General features: G+C 36.9%; 1 protein-coding gene across 1 annotated transcript in view; it reads right to left on the reverse strand.

Annotated features, from left to right (window-relative positions):
• The window catches only part of Tll1 (tolloid like 1), a 183,561-nt gene that overhangs the window by 40,137 nt on the left and 117,838 nt on the right, over positions 1-25,586 (reverse strand). Inside the window, exons 9-12 of the mRNA XM_059244372.1 lie at positions 23,042-23,157; positions 10,477-10,579; positions 7,707-7,823; positions 6,451-6,596 (exon numbers count right to left, since the gene is read on the reverse strand). Of these exons, the coding sequence (XP_059100355.1) occupies positions 6,451-6,596; positions 7,707-7,823; positions 10,477-10,579; positions 23,042-23,157 (482 nt within the window). The remainder of the gene's footprint in view (positions 1-6,450; positions 6,597-7,706; positions 7,824-10,476; positions 10,580-23,041; positions 23,158-25,586) is intronic.

Below are 25,586 nucleotides of genomic sequence, written 5' to 3' on the forward strand. Positions count from 1 at the left end.
ATCCAGAATATACAAAGAACTCAAAAAACAAAGACTCAAGAAAACAAATGATGCAGTAAAAAATGGCCTAGGTGTTTTAACAGAGTTCTAAAAGGAAGGAAGGAAGGAAGGAAGAGAAAGAGAAAGGAAGGAAGGAAGGAAGGAAGGAAGGAAGGAAGAAAGAAAGAAAGAAAGAAAGAAAGAAAGAAAGAAAGAAAGAAAGAAAGAAAGAAGTTTAACTAAGAAATATCTTAATAATTGTTCAACATCCTTAACAATTGGGCAAATTCAAATTACAACTACTCTGAGATTTCATCTCACCGTATTCTGATGGCTACATTCAAGGAAACCTCTAACAAGAAATGCTGGTGAACATGCAGGAAAAGGGAGCCTTTGTTTACTGTTGGTGGAACTGTAAATCGGTGCAGCCACTGTGGAAATTAGTGAGAATTCTCAAACGTTAAGTGTAAATCTATGATACAACCCAGCCATCCCACTCCTTGGCATATGACATCCTAGTACACAGATCGCTCAGCCATGTTCTTTGAAAGTCTATTCACAATAGCTAAAAGACAGAAACAACCTAAATGCCAATTAAGTTGATGAATGAATCATGGAAACTTTGGTATATGTAGACAATGAAATTCTAGTCAGCTGTAAAGACAATGAAATATCCAGGTAAATAAAATTAAAAATATTTTACTGAGTGAGTTAATCCAGGCCCAGAAAGATAAACATCACAAGTTCTTTCTCATCTGCAGACTGAGTTCTGAATCTTTACATCGGAGTGTATGAGCTTCAGTGACCTCAGACCAGGAAATTGAGGGCAGAGGTGGGAAGGGGGCGGGAGATGAGCTGCAGAGAGACAGGAAGTGCTATGAGTGGAGGTAAACGGGAATAAGGAGGAAGCAAGGAGGTTGAAGAGGACAGCAGATAACACCAAGAATGTTTGATAAAAACATAGGGAAACATTTATGAGTTTACTTTAGATATATTATAGATATGTATGTATTTAAGTGATGTTACACCATATGAAGTGATGATACTTCCCCCAAAAGTCATGCATCGTCTGACATAAATCCATGGAAACCTCCCACGAGTTCTTTTTCAGAGAAATACAAGAGACTCCCCAAGCAATATGACCTATTGCCATTGTCCTTGGTTGCCTTTCTGAACCTGGAGGTGAGACTATATTGCTGAAGACAACACATACCCAGGATTTGAAGGAACTGAACTGAGACTGACTTGAAAGCCTACTCCTAGAGGACTGGGTCTCAGGTATCAGAATGTGCTATGCAAGTTACCAAGAGAGAAGAATAATCAGTAGTTCTATCTAGCTGTAAAGTCTAAAAAATAACAATAAAAATCCGGCTAGCAAGATATTCTCAATGCTACAATAGTGGCACTTTTATCTCCGGGTAACCAGAGGCCTTTTAATTGTATTTAAGGTCCACTCAATAGGAAGGAATTCAGGCCTAAAACTATAAAGCTAGCCAGTTACCTGTGACTGGAGAGGTCATGGTCTTGAGAAGAAAACTGACTACCGTCTTTCTCCTTAAACCAATACAATTTCTGGCTATATTCTAAATGTTTGTCTTTATACCCATAGGTATGTGTAGATCTTAGCCCTCATCAAAGTTTATTTTTGCAACAAGTAGAGACTGTTACAGAAATCCACAACTGGTCAAAATGCAGAAACAAGTGACTATGCAGTGCCCAACTCTAACTGATATTTTGTCAATACAAGTCCTACACCTAAGACGAGGAGAATGTTTTATGAAAGAAGAGGCAGAAAGATTCTAAGAATCAGAATCCCAGGATGCCTGTGGCTAGATAGTGTCCCATAGGCACTACAGGAAAAATGCAGCTGTGAAATCACAATTTGATTGCCTAAACAAAACCAGCATAATGACAACATCAGTTGATATGCCAACATGGAGAGAGGACATTCCATATGGTCCCAACCCTTAATGAAGGCTGTGGTGGTCAAGGGCTGCTGAGAGAAGGAGAATCAGTTTCCTCAAGGAATAAGTTCCCACATAGGTTGCCCAATCCCAAATAGTTATCCCTAGATACATATGCGTACATAAAATTAATGCTAAATACCCCCTAGTAGATTGTGTATACATGTGTGCATATGTATGTATATATGTATATGTATGTATATGCATGTGTATGCAACAATCATAACTAAATAAGAGGTCATGAACTAGGGAGAGAGAGGGAAGAACATTGGAGTAGCTGGAAGAAAGAAAAGTAGTGATACAGACATATCACTTATGTTTCAAATGAAGGCCTCAAAAACTAAAATGAATAAATTTGAAAACAAAAGATACAATCTTTATCTTGGAAACATGGTATTTAAGCATTTTTGTTTCAATTTGATTTATTTTTATTTGATGTGTATGATTGTTTGCTTCCATTTAACACCACATGCATGCACGGTGCCTGTTTCTGACAGAAATCTGCAGTTAGAGAAAGCTATGATCTGACATTCCAGAAACCAAACGTGTGTCTAAACTCCAGCCCCAAAGAAATATATGTTTAAACAAAAATATATCCCCATAAACAGATAATTAAACAAATTAAATTAAGTGTCTTCTAGAACAGCTAATGTAACATGGTTGATCTTTTTATACTCACAGTATTGTAATTATGTTCTATAGAACTGTTGAGAACATGTGAATTAACACGTATGGATCCATTGCTCCTTGGCAAACACAATGTTGGTCTGTGAGATTCTAGTCACAAAATATTTTATCAACAAATCATTGCACAACCTTGTTTTAAGTGTATTTCTATTTCAGGATATTTTAATTTATATTGTCAATTCATTAACATGGAACTCACAGCCAACAACGCTATGACTCATGCCTGAATGAGGCTTATCTAACTCACATTCTCTTAGTAAGGCACATCACAGCTTGTAATGTGCCTGTTAGGTGCTGAGTATGTGCCTGTAAATGATCTAAATAGAATATTGATTTGAGGCTTCCATAATTTTTTTACTGAGTAGGAAAATTAGCAAGTAAACCAGAATCAACTGTGTGTTTCATTTTAATTGGTAAGGAATTCAGTGAATGACCCAGGCTTGGGCTCCTCCCCTAGGAGACTTAAGGTTGGACCAGACACCTACGCCTTTGCCCTTTCTGAATGTCTTAGAACTCGGGACGTCTAGTCTAACTTCAAACAGAAAACACACCAAGTCTTCCATAGTCTAAATTTAACTTACCCGTTTATTCTTAGTGCCTCCGCACTGAGACTCACATACTTTTCCTAAGAAAGGTTGCTTCAATTTAAACCACCGAACACCAGGCACTCTAACGTTTATATCCATACTTCCCATTATCACAGAGCCATTGGTGTTGAAGATACAGTGACTCACAACACAGGCAATGCTTCTATTCTTTGTGATCATATTTTAATGACAAACATAAACCAAACCCATAAATACATACAGGTCCTTAACTTAGATTCAAGTAGTCATAATTTCAGTGAACAAAATTGTGTGATTGTTTAGAGATAACTGTGGGTAAGGGAATGGTTTACTCTTATGGAGCTGCCAGGCACATATATTTTAAAGAAAGAAAGAAACAAAGATATGAGTAAGGGTAATGTCTAGAGACATAGAATCAGAGGAACACTGAAAGCAAAACCTGTCTTGTGGGAAAAGCTTCACAGTTGTGCAAAAGATAAGGAAGACCCTAAGAGTGGCTGTGAAGGAATGAGAAGGGGCATGGGTTGAATCACAGCAACTCAATCTGGATTTTATTTTAGACTCGAAACCCTTTGGGTGATCGTAAGTGATGTTGCAACCACACACTACACAGAATAGAGTTAAGGGGTGAGGTTCTCAACATGAGTTCCAAGCAAAAGGGCAGAGAAGTGGTTAGACATTTGGTATAAACCATGTTGTATTATTGTTTAAGTGAAGGAGTAGACTTGAGGGTACTATTTGGATGAGTGTTGATATCAAGTGTTAAAATGAATAATAAAAGGAGTGGGTTTAGTGTGTAATCGCGGTAGCGGGGGGCGGGACGCTCTGGTTTAGTCACTTAAGAAGCTTAACACATATTTAGATGTGTTCAGCACATACATGGAGGTGGAAACAATAGAAATAAGGTAAAATGAAGAAACAACATTAGAGATAGTAATAAAATGTTACATCTGCCAAAGTCAATCCCAAATGCACAGTGATCATTGCGTCATTCCTCCAATCAACAATAATTAAATGGCTAATATATATATACAGTTGTGAGTGCCTGAGATGAGAATATTTCTCTTTATACATCTTACTTTTGAACAGTTGCTACTACTAAATTATGCATCAACTTCTTAATTGATGAAAAATAAAACTGCAGAAGAGCTAAGCCACTCACTATTCCCAGATATCTCAGTGTTTATACACCATTTCTATAATAAGAGAATTTCATTGAACACATACTGAATTATGTGTTTAATGGTGGTTCATCTCTTAGTACTCAATATATCAGAAAATGGCAATAGGACTCTTACATATGTAAATTTTTTAAGATTTTTTAAAAAATTTTATGTAGATGTGTATAGTTCTGAGTTTATATATGTGTACCATATATATGAACCATGTATGCATGTTGCCTATGGAGGACAGGAGAGGGCATCAGATCCCCCAGAGAGAGACAGGTGATTGTGGGTCACCTTAAAAGTGCTATAGAACCAGACTTGGGTCCTCTGCAATATCAGCAAGTGTTCTTAACCACTGAGCCATCTCTCCAGCCCAAGGCGTACACATTTTAATCAGACACTTTAGTTCACTCTTCATTGTAAGCTAGTATAGTTGATCTATTATTAAAATAAAAATAACAAAATTCTTCTGTGAATCCATTTCAAACCAAGGTTTCCCAATTGCAGAGATGCCTGCAGTATAAAACACAACATCATGGTCAAAGCAGAAAGGGCTTATTTGTCTTGAAGAAAGGAGATATATGTGGGCAATAAAGTAGCAAGTGCAAGACAAGTATCAAAGATGAGTCACATAAGCCTGTGGGTGAGCTGGGAGAGGCTCTAAAGGCACAGATGTCTTCTAGATATCCCTGATGCTGTTGCCATGGGAACAAAGACATGACTACTGTCTCTGCCCTCAGTGCAAAGAATGCCTCACCAGTGACTGCATGGGTGCCTTCAGAAGGCTTGGACACTGGGTTAGGCTTCTTCTTGTCAGTAGAAAAGTACTCAGTCATGACAGCTGGATTTCCAACTCTTACTTGGACCCACCACACCCACTCGTTTCATTAGTTTGTCCCACATCACCTTGAACTCTCACTTTCTAGATTCTTTGGCTGATTGAAGCATGCCACAGAGACTTTAAAATTATCCCCTGTGTCTTCACTTGGAATTGCTTTCTTTCTTAGTTCTTATTTTACTACAGTTAAAGGAAGGGAGGAAGGAGGGAGGGAGGGAAGGAGGTAGATAGAGGGAGGGAGGGAGGGGAGGAAGGAAGGGGGAAGAAGAAGGGAGGGAGGAAGGAAAGAGATGGAGAAAGGGAGGGAGGAAGGAAGGGAGGGCGTATTAGCCATCTTGGTTAGTTTCATGGTCAGATTTTGGTCCATAATTCTGATTGGTCTTTGGTATATTCCGATTTTTTGTATGGGTATGTGTGTGTGATTATCAGCATGTGTATTCACATGTGGATGGGCACTTGTGTGTTGGGGTGTGTTTACATGTAGACACCAGAAGTTTTTGTCAGTGTCCTTTCCAACTTTTTTCCCACTTTATTTACTGAGGCAGAATCTCTTGCAATATCCAGAGTTTAGGGATTCTGTGTAGTCTAGCAAGTCAGTTTTCCTGGTGAATACCCATTCTCTCCTCCAGGCATGCTGGGATCACAGGTGGCCCCCCACACACCTGCCTAGCTTTTATGTGAGTTCTAGGGATGAGAACTCTGGTCCTCAGGGGGGTGCTTTATCCAATGAGCTATCTCTCAAAAGCATCGACAAATAATTTTTGATGAAGTTAAAAGCTTCTAAGAATGTTTATAACGTTATGTTTGATATAAATGATTTTTGCAATCATATAAGAACAAAATTGTTTTCTCCCTCATACTATAAAAAGAAACTCCAGAGGGGAAATAAAGGCTCTACAATTTAATGGGCCCTCCAAGAAGTCTACAATAGAAGCTCATGCATTTGCTTTTTTTTTAAAAAAAAAAAAAAAGGCTTCAAAAGCTATTGTCAACACTTCAAACATTCTAATTCAAATAGCACAGTTAATGTAAACTCACTTTAATCTTCTTGCAAATGTCTGTAACAAGTGGAAAGGGAAAAAAAATCAACCTTCTCTGCTTGATGTTACATTTTATAGGCTACCCTCTGCTTCTTCGCTGATTAAAAGGCTGATTCTCTGCCTCTCCGCTGACTTAATGGGGAGTCCTGTAAATGCCGCCAACATTTATAGAGCATATGCCCCATGAAGTTTCCCGAGAAGACTTTTTACCTCAAAGGCCTGAAAGGTCAGTCCAACATGGTAGCCCTCGGACACCATTATTTTCCACACACACTCTTTCATTGGCCGATAGTCATCTGGGTAATTGGGAGACTGAATCTGTCCTTCATTTTTTCGTATCTCACCTCCACAAATCGCTGAAGAAAGTAAAAAACAAGCAAGCAAATAAGCCCTGGCACGCCATTTCAGTTTACTTTTCTTCAAAGGCAGCATTGATGGCCAGTTCCTATGAGAATGCAAAGACCATGTTATAAAGAAAAATCAAAGCTGGACAGTGGTAATGCTGTGAAGATTACAGGATAAACACAGTCATGTGACTGTACACATGAGAGGATGACCAGACAAGGAGTCTAGAAGTTTTAATTGTTGTGATGTCTTAATCAGAACTAAAATCGCTTATTTTTGTTTTTACTTGTGGGATCATTGTGAGGGCATTGTGTGAGTTTGCTCTGTGATTCCCTGAGATACTTGCTTGGGTTTTCAAACACAGGTAAAATAGCTCATTAGCAAAGAAGCTTTACTCTAGGCAGAACCCCTGGGGTCTCTGACACTAGTTTGTGTGCCCTGTGTGCGGGCATCCCTGGTTCTGTCCAATAATCTGCTCCTCCCAAACCAGGAGGTGAATCGTGGAAATAAAATGTTCCCATTTACTCAACGTTTTAAGGGAAGTGGGAATCTCCTGTCCTGGAAACTATTTAATCTCCTGCAGTGGGGAGGGGCTTCTCTACCCAAAACCTGCCAAGAAGGGGCTGTTTTACAGCCAGGAAGCATGATGCAGGCTCATTGTCTTCAAGAAATACAGAGCAAAGCCTGTAATAAATTCCTCCTCACTTGCTGACTCTTCCATTTAGACAAAGCGTGCTTCAGAACTGTGCAAGTCACTCCCTGTGCGGTTTCCTAGAATGGAGTGTTTTACCACCACAAGGGTCAAACAGATTTTTAAAAACTCAGTACAAAAACAAATACTAATTTCTCTTAAGATTTCATAGCATCACAAACAAACTTCAGAATGTTTTGTCACGCCATTTCATTGCTGTATCACTTATACTAGAAAACCTGTTGCTCTTGCCTTTTAAGTTTATGGAGTTATTTTTATTAAAATCATCCTGTGAACATTACCATATTGGTTCAGAACATTATGTCATGGCAAAATAAGCTTTCCATATTGTTTTAATGAAACCAAAGGAAACAGCATTTCTGTTGAGAGACTGGGGGTGAAATGATGGCTGAAATTTAATGTGACTTGCCTTCATAGACAGCTGCAAACCCTTTTCCTACCCAGTTACTGCTGCTGCGAAATTCAATCCACATCCTGCTGTCTGTAGACGTAAGAACTCCAGCCACTTTGTCCCCACAGAATCTACCTAAAGGAAATAAAAAGATAAAGAGAAGCTCCTAAATATGAGTATGTACTATGCTCTGTTTGTGCTCCACACTTTAAATATATTTATATACAGATATAAATATATATAGATATAATTATATATAAGTACATATTCATATATATAAATTATATATACATGTATATGTATGCATATATATACATATACAGATACATCTGGCTCATATTTTTAGTGATTGAAGTCGTAACATTGGCCTAATAAAGGTGAAAAAATAAAGCAGTCTCTTTAGATCCACTTCAAAATTTTCAATAAACTGACACCAGTATCACTATCATAAAAAGAATTAAGAGTTAACCCCTAAACTTCATAAAAGATCACATGAGGCATCAAGGCAGTGCTATGACTCCATGGGAAACAGAAAAAGTCTCAAGTTGTTGTGAGAATTCAGAGCAATTACCAATCTGATCACTCCTATAAGAGTACAATTTGCTCCAGACACAAAGAGAAGTTTTTCCCCTCACCAAAGTAATGATAATACCTCAGAACAAAGAGTGTAAGATGCCCCTGGTATCTCACATTAACATATGCTCCATTAGAGGAAAAGCTATGATAGTCCAGGGTATTATAAGCAGAAAAGCATTATCGAATTTATTCTGAATGCGAATCATATTCTATATGCATGAGTTATTAACAGCAAATAAAGAAAGTAACCAAATCAGACCTTACTTGGCACATAACCCTTCCACCAATTCATTGCTCACTTCTTGTTACCCTGAGCTTCCATGTGAAACAAATGTTTAAACACACTATATATTACAACTCTATAATCATACTACATATATACATATGTATATACAATACTCTGTAATCACACCATATATATCACAACTCTATCATCATACTATATTGTTCTCCATTCTAATAATTATTTTTATTTTTAGATTAGCACACAGCTACTAAATATCCTTGTGGAATTTTTGAATAAGGTGTGCTTAGTAGCTTTTCCTTCTGTCTCATCTTACTCGTCCCTCCCACCACCCTTGATCTTCCTGTGTAAGCACACTCCTTTCAGTCTATTTTTCTTTCCTATAATCTCTGTGTCTTTATTCCAAACCTTGTTCTCCCCAGTTACCTAGTTTTACTTCTTTTCTATTTTTTAGGCTTTACTCACACTTAGCCACAATGTGTGAGCATGTATACACTGTAGGCTGGGTCAGCATATGAGAGAGACAGAAACTGTCAGCATTACTATGTAAGTTTATGTAGTGCCGGAAACAATCATATACATAAATTTAAAGTAAAACCTCACAGCTAATTTGAATAAAGAAAACTCATAGTAAGGGTCAACCAGTAAAGCAATGACTTCCAAAGCTGCCCATTAAATTCAAAAGATGAGACAAAGGACAGTGATGTGTTAGCTGTCGAAGGCATGTAAACTAGCAACAAGTCTGTCCAAATGTGTCCTGCAACTTGAGTTTCTTCAAACGCATCCTGGTGAGCTGAGTTTCTGCAACTCCTTTCCTGGTAAGTCCAAAGCTGTCTATCTGAGCCACTCCATTCAGAGCTAAGTCTTTCAAGAAATATTTAGGGAGAGATTTTCACAGGTTGTCCATGTCTCACTGACTGGGTCTGGTGGACCACTGGGCACTGAACCAGTGAAGCTGAGGGTGCCATCACACAAAGTGCTTTTCAGAGTGCAGATTTGGATCGGATTCTCCAACGTGAAGCCACCCAAGTGCTTCTGGGATTCCAGCTATACACACAACACATTATTTTATCTAGGTTGAGAAATTAGAAGCAGAGAACAGATGTTTTCACATCAGTTCAACTCTTTTTGGTTCTTGTTTTGAAATATTTCCACAGATGGCTCAGACTTATGAGGCTGTTAAAACGATGTCCAATCAGCAAGTTTTAGATGTTAAGAAAGAAGATCAGTCCTGAATTAAAGTTCAACTAAGCAAAGCTATGACTGAACGTGAAGGAAAGGCCACAGTCTTAAAGGAAGGAGACAAAAGCCGAGGAGCTGCTGACCTGTAGTTAGCTCACAGCTTCTCTCACCTATAAGCAGAAGTTCAGTGCTGAGAGCAGACAGTCATGGACACCAGTCTGAGCTGCAGCTCCTGACACAAACTAAAGATGCCCCTTCTCAGCCTCAAAAAGATTCTCCAAGAAACAAGACAGATGTCTATAGTAACTATAACAATGCCTGTCATAGTGAGCCAGCTAACGAACATGTACCTGGTGATTCACTCTGATGCCTTAGGAAAGAGACCACACATACACACACACACACACACACACACACACACACACACACACACACACACCATATACATATGTAATCTATCAAAACTATTATCCTTAAATTTCAAATGCAGAAATAAATGCTGGGTTGAATCATAATAAGCATAATCTTTGGGAAGCTATGCTCAATCATTGTGTTCAGATCCAATAATCTATTCCATATTTAAGTTACTTTAAATCATTGAATCAATCTATTCATCTATTTGTCCTTGAGCAGTTTTTGGTATGTTTGGAAAAAAACGTACAATTAAAAATGTAAACAAGTGCACTCATTTGGAGTCAAATCCTCGGATAACTCTTGGAAACACCATCTGCTTCTCCTCTGGATAGAATATATATGCAGCCCCAGAGAAGATGAGTTATCTCTTACCAAGGAGAGGCGACTTCCTCCAGTAACCATCTCTTACTTCAATGTAGTCATACCAGCACAAACTACTCTTGTAGAGGTCCATTGTGGTAAAATTTAAGACAATCTGCAAAACACAGGGAGTAAAAGTGACGTTTAGTTCACAGCTGTTTGATTCCAGGAGAAGCAAGACAATGAAAATAGACTCCTCTTTTCCTATATTCACATTGTCCATGTAATTAAAAACTTGGAACCACATTTTCTTATTTTTCTTAGTATTGTTTGCCTCTTTGTGTGTGTGGTGTGTGTGTGTGTGTGTACTCATGTGTATGAGTGCATGGAAGGGTGTGGGTAGTGCATGTGTATAGCACGTCTGTAGAAGTCAGAGGACTACCTCGAGTGTCAGTTCTCAGACATTGTCCATCTTTTTTTTTGGGGGGGGCGGGGAGGAAAGGTTTCTGAATGGCCTGGAACTTTGCCAAGTCAGTTAAACTGAAAAGAGCTTATAGAGAGACCTCTGTCTCTGTCTCTCATGGCACTTCTGCTGGATGTGATTGCCTTGTCTGACAGTTCACTCAACTTTGTAGTCTAGAGGTCTGAACTCAAGTGAGCACTCTAACAAGCCAGCCACATCCCAGCTGCATTCTTATTAATATGTAATAACAGTAACAGCAACTCACTTAAATCATTGGGAATCATAACCATTTTAGCAATTAACCTGAAAACTACGTCAATTTGAGCAGTCCTAAAACAAATAGGAACACTTATTCAAAAAGCTTATTTTAAATTTTTCCTAAGATAAATGATTTGAGCCATGAATAATTCCAATTTTCCATGAATGACTTCTTTTTAATAATTTATTTCAAAGACAACCATCAAGACAACTATAATTACGTTAAAAATAAACACCATGTGTTATATTCCCAGAACACAATATCTTTGTGTGTGTTGTAATGTTTAAATACAGCCCTAGCATTCAGATTTATTCCTCTGAGTGTAATTAAAGGCAGATGGCACTGTAGGTCTCCAGATCCAAGAAGATATAGGCGAAGGCTTCCGAGCTAGACAACCTTGTGCATGACTCTTTCTTCTCTTTGTTTGGAATGATGCTGCATTTTATAAAGATAATGCAAGAACAATTTCATAAAAAGATGATTTTTTTCTTATGTTTTCATAAGAGACTTCACTTTTCAAATCACTAACTTCTTTATTTTTACTTGGTCATATGAAATGTAGAATGGAATTAGGAAAAGACAGTTCTTCTATGATGTCTAATTCATTTGGAAATCATTTCGTGTACTCAAAAGCTCATTTCAACCCTCTTGCACTTTAAATACATCTAATTGGTTTACTGGTCACAATAATTTTATTCTTTAGAAACTGAAATGAATGTTAGCCAAAAGCAATAAATTATGAAATGCCTTAGTATAAAACTATAATCTGTAACAATATTCAAAGAAACTTTTAGTTATAGTAGAAAAGCTGGATAAGAGAATAGGAGAAAGAGCGAGAGAGAGAGAGAGAGAGAGAGAGAGAGAGAGAGAGAGAGAGAGAGTTTAGCCTTCCTGCATCCATATTCCAGAGCAGCCTGTCAACTCTGATGAAAATATATGTGCCTCTCTTTTCTTATTTTATTATTATTAATATTAATATTTAGATCTCTGTCATATTCTGATGAGAGAGAAGGGGAAAGGGTGTGGATTGGGGTGGGTGGGGAAGTGGGTAGGGTCCGAGAGTTTGGGGAGGGAAAACCGTGATCAGAGTACGTCATATGAAAAAAAAATCTATTTTCAATAAAAAATGAATATTAAGGAATGCTCATAGCACTAATCATGCAAGAAGTGCAAATTAAAACCACAGTGAGGCACTACATTACGCCTCTTAGAATAACTCTTTCAGAAAGACAGAAACCATCAGATAAAAAGAATACATATAAATGTGGCAAAAAAGAAACTCCGTATACTGATGGGAATGTAAATTGGTACAACCACTATGGAAAGTAATGACACTTTTTTAAGTAATTGAAATTTGAACGCTATAATATTCAAAAATCCTACTTCTATATATCAAAAGGCAATTAAGACAACTATTTTAGAGAAAAATAAGTAAAGGAAAGAAAAGAAGAAAATCACTCACTGGGTTAGAGGGTTAGCACGTTGGATAAAGAACTTGTAGCAAAACCACGAGGACTGGAGTTTGGGCCCCAGTACTCACTTAAATGCCAGGCAGCCATGGCAGCCCACCTGTCATCCTAGGGATTCCTGGGATACAAAGACAGGGAACATTTTGACCAAGCTGACTAGATAGATTACCCAACTGGCAAGCTAGAGAACAATGGAGGAAGACACTTCACATGAAAGTGCACATATGAATATACTCATGCTTCTTCTCATATACATGTGAACACAAGTGAACACACCCACACACATATACAACAAAAAGAGAAAATCAAGCACCAATTATAGTCAAAACGCACCGTGAGCTCACACCTTTGCAGTGTGAAGATTCAAGGTTCCTCTAAATAAGCCTTATACATCTTATGTCTAGGTACCATAATGATCACTGATGAAATTTTACTACAAAGTTGGTTTCAATGGTCTACATAGCTAGCTCATCTGTCATTTTTGTTTACTAAATGATAAAAATCTCCCCAAAATGAGGCAGTGGAAATGTGTTTCAAAGATGTAATCCATTTCCTGACATAACTTGGTTTTAATAAACTCACCCTTTGGTTTTTAATCTTCCCAATTTGCACGTTCTCTCATTTTTCTTTTCCTTTAATCAGCTCTATTACCCCAAATATTTTCAGGAAAAATTTTTTTTAATATCCCCCAAATGTCTAAGAGCAAAGTCCTGATCATCCTTTTCTTCCTCTCTCAGTCACTCTCTATATTTGATTATAAAACGGTCTTATTTCTGAATTATTCGAGCCACTTTCGCAAAGCATGTTCTATGCCACAGAACCTCAGACTCTTCTTCAGGTACAGCTGGAGAATAATTTCTGGACTTCCCACCTTAATTTGTATTTCACTTGTGCCTGCTAAAACAGAATGAGAGGGGACCGGTGATTTCACTATACTGCAATTATACTCCCCCGACAACTTCAATTCCACGGGACCCCGTGAGAACTCCTCTGTAAGATGTAGAGTAGAGACACAAGGAGATAACTGAGGTTCCTGTGTGGCCTCTCTTAAATTCAACTGGAAATTTTATAATCATGTGCAAATTGTTTTAATTCCCCGCTGGATGAGGAAAAGAAATCAGCTAAATTGGAAGTACATTTATCATCAACTTTCACTCCAAACTGAAAATTATGTGTTTGGACCACTAACAGTTAATATGTGAGATCTTAGAATGCTCTGCTCCCCCCCACACACACACACACAAAGATCCCCCCACACACACAGAGAGAGAGAGAGCTGAACAGGGGATAATTCCCAACAGAAGAGTTTCCTATCTTGTTTTTAATCTTCTAGTTTAAGAACCAAGCACCGTGGAGGAACAAAACCGGCCTGACACTAATATGAAACACAGAATCCTTTAGAAGTAGAAAATGTAATAAAGATAGGTTTTCTAAAATCAAATCCTAGGGTTATGACTATAGATCTGGGCCTTTAACTAATGCTGCTAGAAGAAGCCATGGTTGAATTACAAATCAAAAGCACTTGGTAAATACTGGTTTGCTTTGTATTATACTAGTTATGTATACATATTGCATCTTTAAAGAATGATAAATGAGAGCTGAATTAGAATAACCATTTCACTCTTGGTGGTAATAAGCATCAATTTGAAATTAATTACAGCTCCTTCGGAGCTCAGGATGGAGAAAGAAAGCCAAAGGAAGTTCTCGGGTTTCCTGGTCTGTGAGGAGTTTCATTTGCGAAGTTGAAGTGAAACCGTTGCAGCTGAGTTTGCTCATTAAAGACTCTGTTTGACAGTGCTGTGGAGTGAAGGCTTGAAGAAAGGCAGATGAGCTGCTCAAGAGTCTGAATATCTGCAAGTCTCCAGAGCAAGGATGAATGAATTCAGCACACTCAAAACAACACTGACCACTTACACAAATTCCATAGCACTGTTAAAAAGCCAATTACAACAGCATTTACGCTTTTGAGAGATAAAGAGAGGGAACCTAACCCATTTAGTCAACGTTATTAAATGGCTTTTGGGGAGAAAGATATTAGAATCAAAAGCAACAGGATAAAATAGATTACTGGACTCTGGCCAGAGGAAACCTAGGGAAATCTAATGCACTGTGTTTGTTGACTACATGATTTTTCTTAGCATAAAATTCAGAAGTCACAGATCAAATCAATAAACTGTATTCTATGGGCAAATCCTGTCTGAAGTGCATTTTCATAAATAAATAAGTAATTGTAACCATTCTCTACACTATTGTCTGTTCAGTTTGGGCACTTTATTGTCAGAAATGAAAGGTAAGACTATCTAATGTATGTCTTTGTAATTACAGAAGCTATTGACCATTAAGATTAAATTCAGATAAAACTGGCTTTATACTACAGGGGAAATATTCTATCTTCTCCTGAAATTAGAAGCTATTCTTCATAGTACATCAAGAAACTGGGGTTCAAGTTCAAGCCTTAGATTCTCAGATTTTCAGTTCACTTAAACTTACAGATGTTGAATAAAACTTTTGAAAAGGATGTCATCAGATCAAGTTTTCATTTGCATAATTAAATTGCAAAGTTTTAATTGAAGGTTGTGAAGTTAATACAACTAGGCAACCCTAAAGCCCTGTGAAATGTTCATGTGTGTATCATCATCGTGAACACTCAAGCATCCATCATAACATAAGCCTTAAAAGCAAAGGTAGCATCAAACACAACTATTCTAAAAAATATCAATAAAATTATCCCTAGTGATACTCTGCTCAACTCATATTTAGTGCCCTGTCCAGTTGTCTTCAGAGAGGTTTCTCCCAGCAGTAGATAGGAGAGGATACAGAGACCCACAGCTCAAGAAATAGTCTACATTAGAGGTTTCCATAAAGTCCCTCCCCTTGGAGAACTGGGAAACCCACAGAAGAGGGGGAGGAAAGATTATAGGAATAGAGCAGATGGGGGACATCAAGAGAACATGCCCCTTGGAAGTAAATAAGCAGGGCAAATATGGGCTCACAGAGAATGAAGTGGCAAGCCCAGGGTCTGCACCTTGACCTCTCTGCAGAGGCTGTTAGCTGGGTGTGTTTGTGGGACTCCTAAGTGTAGAAGCCATTGCATCTCTGACTCTTTTGCCTGCTCTTAGGACTCTTTTCTTCCTGTTCGGTTGTCTTATCCAGCCTCTGTGTGAATGTTTTTGCCTTGTCTTAATGTAGTTTTTTGTTGTTGTTGTTGTCATGTGTGATTGTTGTCTCTTGGAGGCCTGTTAATTTCTGAAGGGAAATGGAGGGGGAGTGGATCCAGAGGAGAGGGGAGATGGCAGGTAGCTGGAAGGAGTTGGGGGTAGGAAACTATGGTCGGGATGTACTGTAGGAGAGAAGAATCTATTTTTGGCAGAAAACAAAAAGGAAAGAAAAGTAGTGTAAATAAAGGAAAACATCAGTTCATTTGTCATAAGTCAACAATGCTGTGAAACATTTTTAAAAAAACATAAATTTTAAGTTTCTTAAGAAAACCAACCAATGACAGTGAGGGATGTAAAAGAACCTAAGAATGGATGAGAGACCTTGAAATCTTCATTGAAGTTTTTTTCCATACAGTTTAGGTTTCGTCAAGTAGTCAAATATCCCTTAAAGGTCAATTAAATGGCAGATGCGGGAAGGGAGTGGGGATTGGGTTATTAAAGCAATTCTTCTTCTTAAAACTGTATAATAATATTTGCATTTTAAATTTTTGACCTTACACTGCCTGGTATTAATTATGTGTTTTTTACACATCTCTCACCCCCACCCACTTCACTTCTTTAGCTAGTGAAATGACAACTTCTACATACAGTGAAATCTCTAAAACCGCTGCCTTCCCTTCGAGCTTTTACATGGAAAAGTGTTATTCTTTGTTTCCTAGATGACACAGTAGCTTCAGAATTTAGTGCCCTTTGGCTTTTACTTTGATGTTTCTCCAGTGTTTGCTGTGCTCTGTGGCTACATGCATTTTTAGTAAAGCCTGGCTACCATCAGCTCATGAGTGTCCGAGATTCAAGAACTCTGATGACCGTTTGCTGGCTCCCATTCATGATCTCAGACACGTTTACTCCTAACTAAAGAAATACTGGTTGTGAGTCCTTTTGTGCCCTGAAAAAGCTGCCCTGTGTTAGGATCCATTCCTTGAGGTGCACGCAGGTCTGCCCGGATGCCTCCTGTCCCCTTCCCATTTTCTGAAACTCTCCATATCCCAGTCTCTCTGAAAAGCTAGCATCGAGTCAGTCACCTTCAGACCTCCAATGAGATCTGAGTGCTACTACACACCCACCAGGAGCTGCATCTGCTTTCCTCTCTTATTTTTCAACATTTGTCAATGATATTACTGGGTTGCAAGATTGCAAAGTTATTGACAGCAAATTTTGTTTTACATACCAGAATATACATCCACTTGAATAGAATCAGAGATGAATGTATATACAGTCACTAAATTTACATGATGCCTTTGGCAATATAAATGCTGGACTGTGACTTGTCATACTGTATAAGGCACAGATGGATGATTAAAAATAAATGTTTGCAAAAGGAGAACACTTGAATGACGGCTTTTAAATGGGTGATACAGAAAGAGGGGGAAGACTATTCCAACTCTATCTGAGACATAAGCAATCTGCCCTTGTTCAAAGGTCAATCAATTACAAGTGACAAATAGATCAATACTGCCTTCTGCCTGGTCACCACAGCTAAATTCTGAACTGTGCATGCTTAACGGTTAAAACACCAAGAATCGGCTTAGACTGAATGGGAATCTCTTTACCTGGGGAGACTGGATCCTTAGAACATAGTTGTGAACTGATGGTCTTTGGTTTTGATTATGGGAAAATGTAATAAAATCCAACTTGCCATTCTACCCACTCTGAGTGTGTAGTCCTATAATATTAAGCTATCTTCACATTCTTTCATAATTATGACATTATTTTAAAATGAATATTTTCCCATGTAAAACCAATGTATGCATAATGTAGGAAATAAGAAGGACAAAATACAATCTATTTATGAGCTCCTCATTTAAAAATACTCATCAGTTTGACATATATCTGTGTGATTTTGTCTCTAGTGCATGTGATTTAAAAGTTAAACCATTTAGACATACAATGCTTAACTTGGGATTTCCTTTTCTCATTATATTGTGAATGTTTTCTTCAAATTCATGGTTGTTTGTCTTGTTTCATTTCCAACTTTTCACTGTCAGAATGTACACAGATCAACGTTCCAAGACTGTTATTAGTGATAATGCAGGTATTGCATCTTTCAGAATGTAGTACAAGTTGCCAAATGTCCCCATAGAGATGACTTCAGTTTCTTCCTCCTAGAATTTGAACCCTGTCAATCAGCTGATAATATAATTCTCTTCCATCTGTGAAGGTTTGAGAGGTGAGGTGTGAGATATCCCTGTGGTTCAAAGAGCATCTCCTTTATAGAGTGACAGCTAACGACTTCATGTGGTAATGAGTAGTTAGCTATACTTGTAACTCAGACGGGTTCCTGCTGCTTCTGTCATGTGCTTCTGTGATGTTCATCTTTACTGGGGGCATTTAACAGACCTGGTGTCTGAATAACACTAACATTCTCTTGAGCTTCTGGGCTGTAAGCGTCCATTTTAATTTGTATTTGTATTTTAAAACTTATGATAATATATGTTTGATTTTTTTTTTAATTTCTAATTCAGGTGCTTGGTACTTTTCTGTAAATTTAAAGAATCATATTTTCTTCATAAGAATGATATATGATACTACATAAAATTCTTATTTTACACATCGTTATAAATTATTTCAGGATTATTTATTGAAAAAATATTTTTTTCAAATTTATTTAAAAGTGTTCTTTATCTGGGCGTTGGTGGTGCATGCCTTTAATCCCAGCACTCGGGAGGCAGAGGCAGGCGGATCTCTGAGTTTGAGGCCAGCCTGGTCTACAAAGCGAGTTCCAGGATAGGTGTAAAGCTACACAGAGAAACCCTGTCTTGAAAAAAAAATGTTCTTTGTCATGTGAATGTATCAGAAGTGTCCAATGCCATCAGGCATAACTATTGCCCTTTTATTAGTCCATTGATAATAGAAGCTCTCTTGGCAATGCCACACACTCTAGATTTGAGAAGCTTCCTCGTGTCTGTCTACTAGGTTCAGATGCAATTCACTCAGCACCATTAACACTTTGGCCAGTGTCTCCTTGCTTATGCTAACATTCCACATCTTAAATAAACTTTAGGAAAAAAAAAAACTTGGTCTGGTTAGCCAACAAAAATCTATTGGGCTGGGCGGTGGTGGCGCACGCCTTTAATCCCAGCACTCGGGAGGCAGAGCCAGGCGGATCTCTGTGAGTTCGAGGCCAGCCTGGACTACCATGTGAGTCCCAGGAAAGGCGCAAAGCTACACAGAGAAACCCTGTCTCAAAAAACCAAAAAAAAAAAAAAAAAAAAAATCTATTGGAAAACTTGTTTGGAATTGTATTACATTTTTACATGAATTTGGAGAAAACTGTGCCTTTGTAACCCTACAGCGCTACATCCTGGAAAACACTGTGTTATTCTGCTTATTTGAGTTGCATAGTAAGGTCTTCTATTTCTAAATTTAATTAAGTATTAGTAACATTTTTATTTGAACACCTCTGGAGTTCTGGTTTAATTATTGCCTGATTTGTTTGAATTTTTCTTTAACATGAGGAAAAAACAGGCATGAGAATGTTTTAAAAAAAGGATATGTGCAATGCAAATAGTCCTAGTTAATTGGAAAGTGAGAGTTATGGCTGGAGAGGAGAGGGCATATTATTTATCTAATCTGGAAAGATAAGAAGGCTGGTAAAAGGAAGGTATCAAATAACAGAATCCGGATTTTAACACTCAAAGTTGTGAGGGAAGACATACAATTCATATATAAGAAGGATCAAGAAAGGAAAAGCAAAATTGGAGAACACATACATGTGCAGGTTAGATATAATAGCAACAATCACAATAATTATAACTGTAATTAGAATTGCAGGTAAGGAAAAATGTCAGTTTACAAGATGATTGACCACATAAAACAGAACATGTGCACACCAGCAATTAGTCAAAAGAAAGTGTAGGTGTCTCAGTATTAGACCAGAAGGTTTTAAAATTCACTTTATTTATCTGTTTGTCTGTTTCTTTCTTTATTTATTTGTGCTTTGAGACAGGGTCTCTTTATGTAACCTGAGCTGTCTTGAAACTCACAATGCGGATGAAGTTGGCCTTGTACTCTGCCTCCAAATGCTGGGATTAAAGGCATGCACCATCATGCCTGGCTTCAGAGTTTTACACTAAACCCTAACTAGAGACAGAAATCACCTATATAAGTAAAATCAGAAAAATCTATCATAAAGATATAATATCCTAAGCATGCAGTAGTCTATGTATATGTACAATAACATTTAAATGTACCTAAACATTTAAAAAAATAAAACTTGCGCGATTACTTTACTTGAAGACAACAAAAATATAAACGTTTAAAGTGCAATTAATACAATTACAAAACAATGTTAAACATTGGCACAACTCTGTATTATCAAATAGGCTAAAAGCAACAGTGAAGAATGGCAGCCATACAATTTAAAAGACCAATGAAACAAAAATTCTGCAGGCATCATTGAACACAGTATATTTTTAAAGCAGAGATTATTCTTTATAAATATTGGTATTGGCCAAGGTCACACCAGGCAGAAACTGTTTCATACAATGAAGATTAAAAGAGAAAGCAATAAGAAAAGAATGCTGGAAAGCATATTGTATAATTAGAAGGTAAGGGGCTGCTTAAAAATTTTAGGTTGAGAAAAACAATGAGGCAAAGTAATTTTAGTGTAATAATAACCAAAATATGCGGTATCTGGTTGCTGGGACTAAGATGAAATAGACTTGAGAGACACTGCAGTCTCCATTGTTTGTGTTGGAAAAACTATATTCTCAAAATGACTGATACAAACTTAGCAGTTCAGAAGGTATAAAAAAATCACATATTCCTGAAAATGAATTAATATTCTTCACTGCCTGTTTGTAACAATTTAATGTATCTATCTGTTATCATAAATAATATAAAGAAAAATAAGATAAAAGATAATACATTTGTTGATTTCTCTTGAGAAATTTTGGAAAACAGTTTTATTGGTAATCAAATAAGAACAGTGAATTAATTTTGAAAACTAATGGTATGAGGCGTTTCAAACAAGATTTGAGGGGGGAAATGCCAATTAGTCATTATTGTATTTTGATTAATTTTATTACTCTTGCTCCAAAACTTTTCAAATTCTAGAAGATCTTTTTAAAAACTATAGTCACTTGGATGACACAGACATATAATTGCAGCGTTTGTAAGCAAGAGGGTTACCATGATGTCAAGGCTAGCCTGTGCTACACAGTGAATGCCAGGCCAGACAAAGATACTTGCAAAACTATCCTAAAAAACCACAAAGAAAATAATTGTAAGTGTGGTTTTTATAACATGGAATGGGGCTCATTAAAATAAACTACACAGAAAGTGACCAAAACATATAACCTTATTACAACAGACATGTAATAATTAAAGAACAAATAACTATATGAACTATGAGGGCACTCACATAATGAGTCAGTAACTTTTTGTGAGAAAAATTATTTTTATTCCATAAGTACTTTTTCAAAGAATTTTTGCTGTGACTATCGTAAGACCCTGGACAGCTCCGTATCTATGCTATTTCTTAAAATTACCAAACGTCTCTAGGAAGAGCCAAAAATGCAACAGTTAATGGGGATGTTTAAGTAATTCTGTGTGAATTAAGGAGACAAATTTCAAACAATAACTTGTAGAGATTAAATTAAATTAATATTAATTATTAATTTAAATGTTAATAAATAATAAAACAGTCACTATTATGACAATTACAGGCATGAAGTTTGTTTTTTAACACAGAATCCAGGAATCAATACGTTCATTGATTCCACTTCTTACCTATTTTTAATTCAATAACCTAACAAGACTAATATAACAAAGAACTCTTACTTTCTTTTTTATTTTTATATATTTATTTTCATTCTTTTGCCTTAATATGCAGGCTATAATTTCCTAAGATCAATATTTTTTAAAAAATGGAAATATACTATAGTTCCATTTTCTACCTGTCTGAAAATAAATAATTTTTAAATTTCCATAATAAGAATGGAATTTTTAATAATAATTAGGAAATATCTTCTCTGCTTTCTTTGCCTGGGGTTTACTGTTTTTTTAAAATCATTAATAGAATTGTTCCCTGGGTCAAATGCACATTAACAGGTTGTATCTACACAGTACATATAGACACACAAGTACATTTATGTACACATACAAGCATCTGAATTTGTTTCTGCAACTAGAGCGGTAATTTTACGCCCCAAGTTTCATCTGACTTGGGGGAATAGGAATCCTTTTCTTCACTGTCCATATTAACATTGATGTTAGTAGATAGGATATTTTCTTTATGTGTCCTCTGAAAATAACTATTGGGAGGAACTCACAGATGAAGGCCATTTGATCCTGAGGTTTCTTTGTTTTTTTTAAAGAAATAAAAAAAATATTTAAAAATAACCACAATTGCACAATTTAAGTATGGACATGATGTTCAAAATACACACTTATGCTCATTTTGTTTCCAAATCATGTGTTTATGATCATCTCTTTAGAAAGTGTCTTTCTCCATTATTAATCTTTCTTGATCTCTTTTCATCTATTTTCCTTTTGAAAACCAGTCTCTTACTATTTGGAACTTTGTTCAGACTTCCTGCCATTTTATTTTCATTTTATTCTGTTAATTTCCTGCTAATTACTGCTTTAGCTGCATTTTATAGGCTTGGTATTCAAGATTTTTATTAGACTGTAGTTTCAAATAGTTTCTAGTTTTCCTTGTAAGTTCTTCTTGGCTAACGTGGACACTTTTTTTTTTAACATTTTAAAATATGGGAATTTAATTGTCTCATAGCTTTCAAGTGAATTTCATTGCATCTGATTACATGATTTATAATGTATCAACCATTCTAAAGCATTCTAAATATTTTAAATTAGGGTTTCCAGAAACTTCAAATTTGAGCAATTTCCATTTTAATTGAGTAGTTGAGTAATGAAACAAAAATAAAGCCGTGCCTGATAATACAATCCCAGCTATAGACTCAGCTGTGTGACAGGCTGAGGCAGAGGGATTATGAGTTAAAGGCCAGCCTGGACTACAGACTTAAAGACAGGTTGGGCAAGTTATAAAGACCCACCTCAAAATAAAAAACGGAAGAAAGCTGTAGCTGCACGTCATTGGTAAAGTGTGTGCCTAGCACATTTGAAGCTCTGGGTTCAATTTCCAGCATAGCAAAAATAATAATAATGAACAATAACGGTAAATAAACAACAAGCAACATACAGTTTAAAGCTTGGGAAATGTTTTACTTAGAGGAGGCTAGAGGGGACTCCTGACGGCATTGACTACCTTTTCTCCTGGGGTCACAGACACTCTCCAGATGCAGTGTGTGTAGGAAGGGTAGCCATTTGGGAATCCTGGGGAGGAAAGGTTGCCACTGGATTCTTGGAGGGTTTCTCCACATGCTGAAGGGGAAAAGGCATGAAATTATTTACTAATCATTATGAAAGCCATGAACACAATAAAAAGAGTGTTAGATAGTAATATGTATTTTTGTTTCTTTTCTTTTTCTTTCTTATTTTCTTTCTGTAACCAGTGCTGACCTCTAACGCCAGGCCTTCCAACTGCAGCCTCCAGCGTCCTGGGACTTCAGGAATGCATCACCATGCCCTACCCCAGACTGAGTACCCTGAGAAATGAATTTCTTTTTATGTCTCTCTTAGAGAACTTCAGCATGCTTACTGGTGTCACTAAAGATAACCATAAACCAGACAAGAAGCAATAAATAATTTAGCATATATAAAGTTGCCTTCATGGGAACTTCTCTCATTCATTCTTACAGCGGGCAATTTCAAGGACATCCACATTCATTCAAGCTGGAGAAGACCTATGTTTGTGTTACTGGAACCACAAGAAACTTTCCTTTCCTTTCTATGAATATAATCAATGTGAATGAAGTCTATATTTAACAGCAAATTGTGGCAACTTTAAATAGTAATTTCATAGCAAAATTATGTATTATGTTAATATTTTAAAATTCTTAAATGATAACTAGTAAATATCCAATAAAGATAACATAAAAATGTCATATACAATAATTCATAATAAAAAAGAAAAATATTATGAAGAGGCAGGAACAATGGCTCAATGATTAAGAACACTTGTTATTTTTGCAGAGGACATAGGTTAAGTCTACAGCACCCACACCGTGGCTCACAATCCTCTGAACTGCAGTTCATGGGTCTGATGCCCTCTTCTGGTCTTTGTGAGTACCAGGCTCTCACATGCATATGCATATATGTAGGCAAAACACTCACACACCTAAAATAAAAATAAATAAATCTTTAAGCATCATCACAGAAAATACTCATTTTCTAGAATGTCCTATAATATAGTTTCTCTGCTTTTTATTTTTCACTTCTTCACTAATACGTAAAGATTTCCAGAAGAGTGATTAAATAGTTTTCTCTTTCTAAGTTTGTATTATTCTTTGGAAATAGATAATCACATGAAATTGTAAATTGTCAGCAACAGCGTTTCAAGACTTGCTGTACACCAATGAACACAATCCCATTATTTTTCCCACGACTTTTGCAAGGGGCATGCAATGCACCCTGTGATTCTGGATGGATTTATTTGAGTCTTTAAGAATTTCTTCCCCGCTGGGCGGTGGTGGCACAAGCCTCTAATCCCAGCACTGGGGAGGCAGGGGCAGGCGGATCTCTGTGAGTTCGAGGCCAGCCTGATCTACAGAGTGAGTTCCAGGACAGTCAAGGCTGTTACACAGAGAAACCCTGTCTCAAAAAGAAAAGAATTTCTTCCCGACTTCAGCCAACCATCTTCACAACCTTCATTCAGTCATCTGAAAGCACAGTGTCTTCCCGCCCCGCCCCCCTCAAGGATGCTGCCCTCAAAGCTGAGACATTCCCTGGATCTCAGGCACAACTCTCAGCATGTGAAGTCTCATCTCATCAAATGCTCCATCAATTATAAATGACTCTGCATATCTTGTGTTAAATAAAGAAAGATAATGACTCTGAAAATGTAAAACAGAGCCATAAAACCTGTCTGCGACGATATAAATATTTATATCATCAGCAAAACAGATACTAAGTTTGCACAACAAAGTAGGAGTGAGCAGTGCTGCTTCTGACGAGCAAGACAGATAAAAAGAATCATAGAATAAAATGAAAACGCTCAAGGTCAGAAACACACAATTTAATATGGTTACTGAACAACCTAGGGTTCTTGAGACATGCTATGTTGCAAGGAGACCTAGAAGACTCTGTTAGCATTACACCATATGTTTCTAAGAAAGATGTGTTTAGATATTAAGTAACAATTGGGCAGTTGAATGTGTTTTATAAAAAAATTATATTTCTCCACTTTTTATAAAGAAATTCCATGGCAACTCAGAGCCTCTCCTAGTCAAAATGAAACGTAGGTTGTATTTCCTACAGTAGAATTAAAACAATAGAAAATCTGATCCACAAATCTATACAAACTATACTGTTCTGACTAAAAAAAAATAGATTCTCCTAAAATATAAACCAAAATATAACATAATTTTGAAGTTATCATTCTATAAATTACAGCTTGATTGCAATGGAAGAATGTAAAAGCCTTTCAGCTGAGGCTTTACTCAGCATTTGAAATCATTTTTCAATAAGCACCACTGTCTTCTGCTCACAGTCTCGACCTACCACTCCCTTGATTGATTTATGCTCAAATATAGAAATCAAACTTTGGCTGGTATGGTAGCTCACATCTGCAATCTCAGCTCTCTCGAGCCTGAGGCAGAAAAAGTACCTTGGGTTGGGTGCCAACCTAAGCTACAGAGTGACACCCTGTCTCAAAATAGCATCATTTAAAGAATGGGGGAGAAAATGACAGA

This window comes from Peromyscus eremicus, chromosome 17, assembly GCF_949786415.1.
Source record: "Peromyscus eremicus chromosome 17, PerEre_H2_v1, whole genome shotgun sequence".
Taxonomy (NCBI): domain Eukaryota; kingdom Metazoa; phylum Chordata; class Mammalia; order Rodentia; family Cricetidae; genus Peromyscus; species Peromyscus eremicus.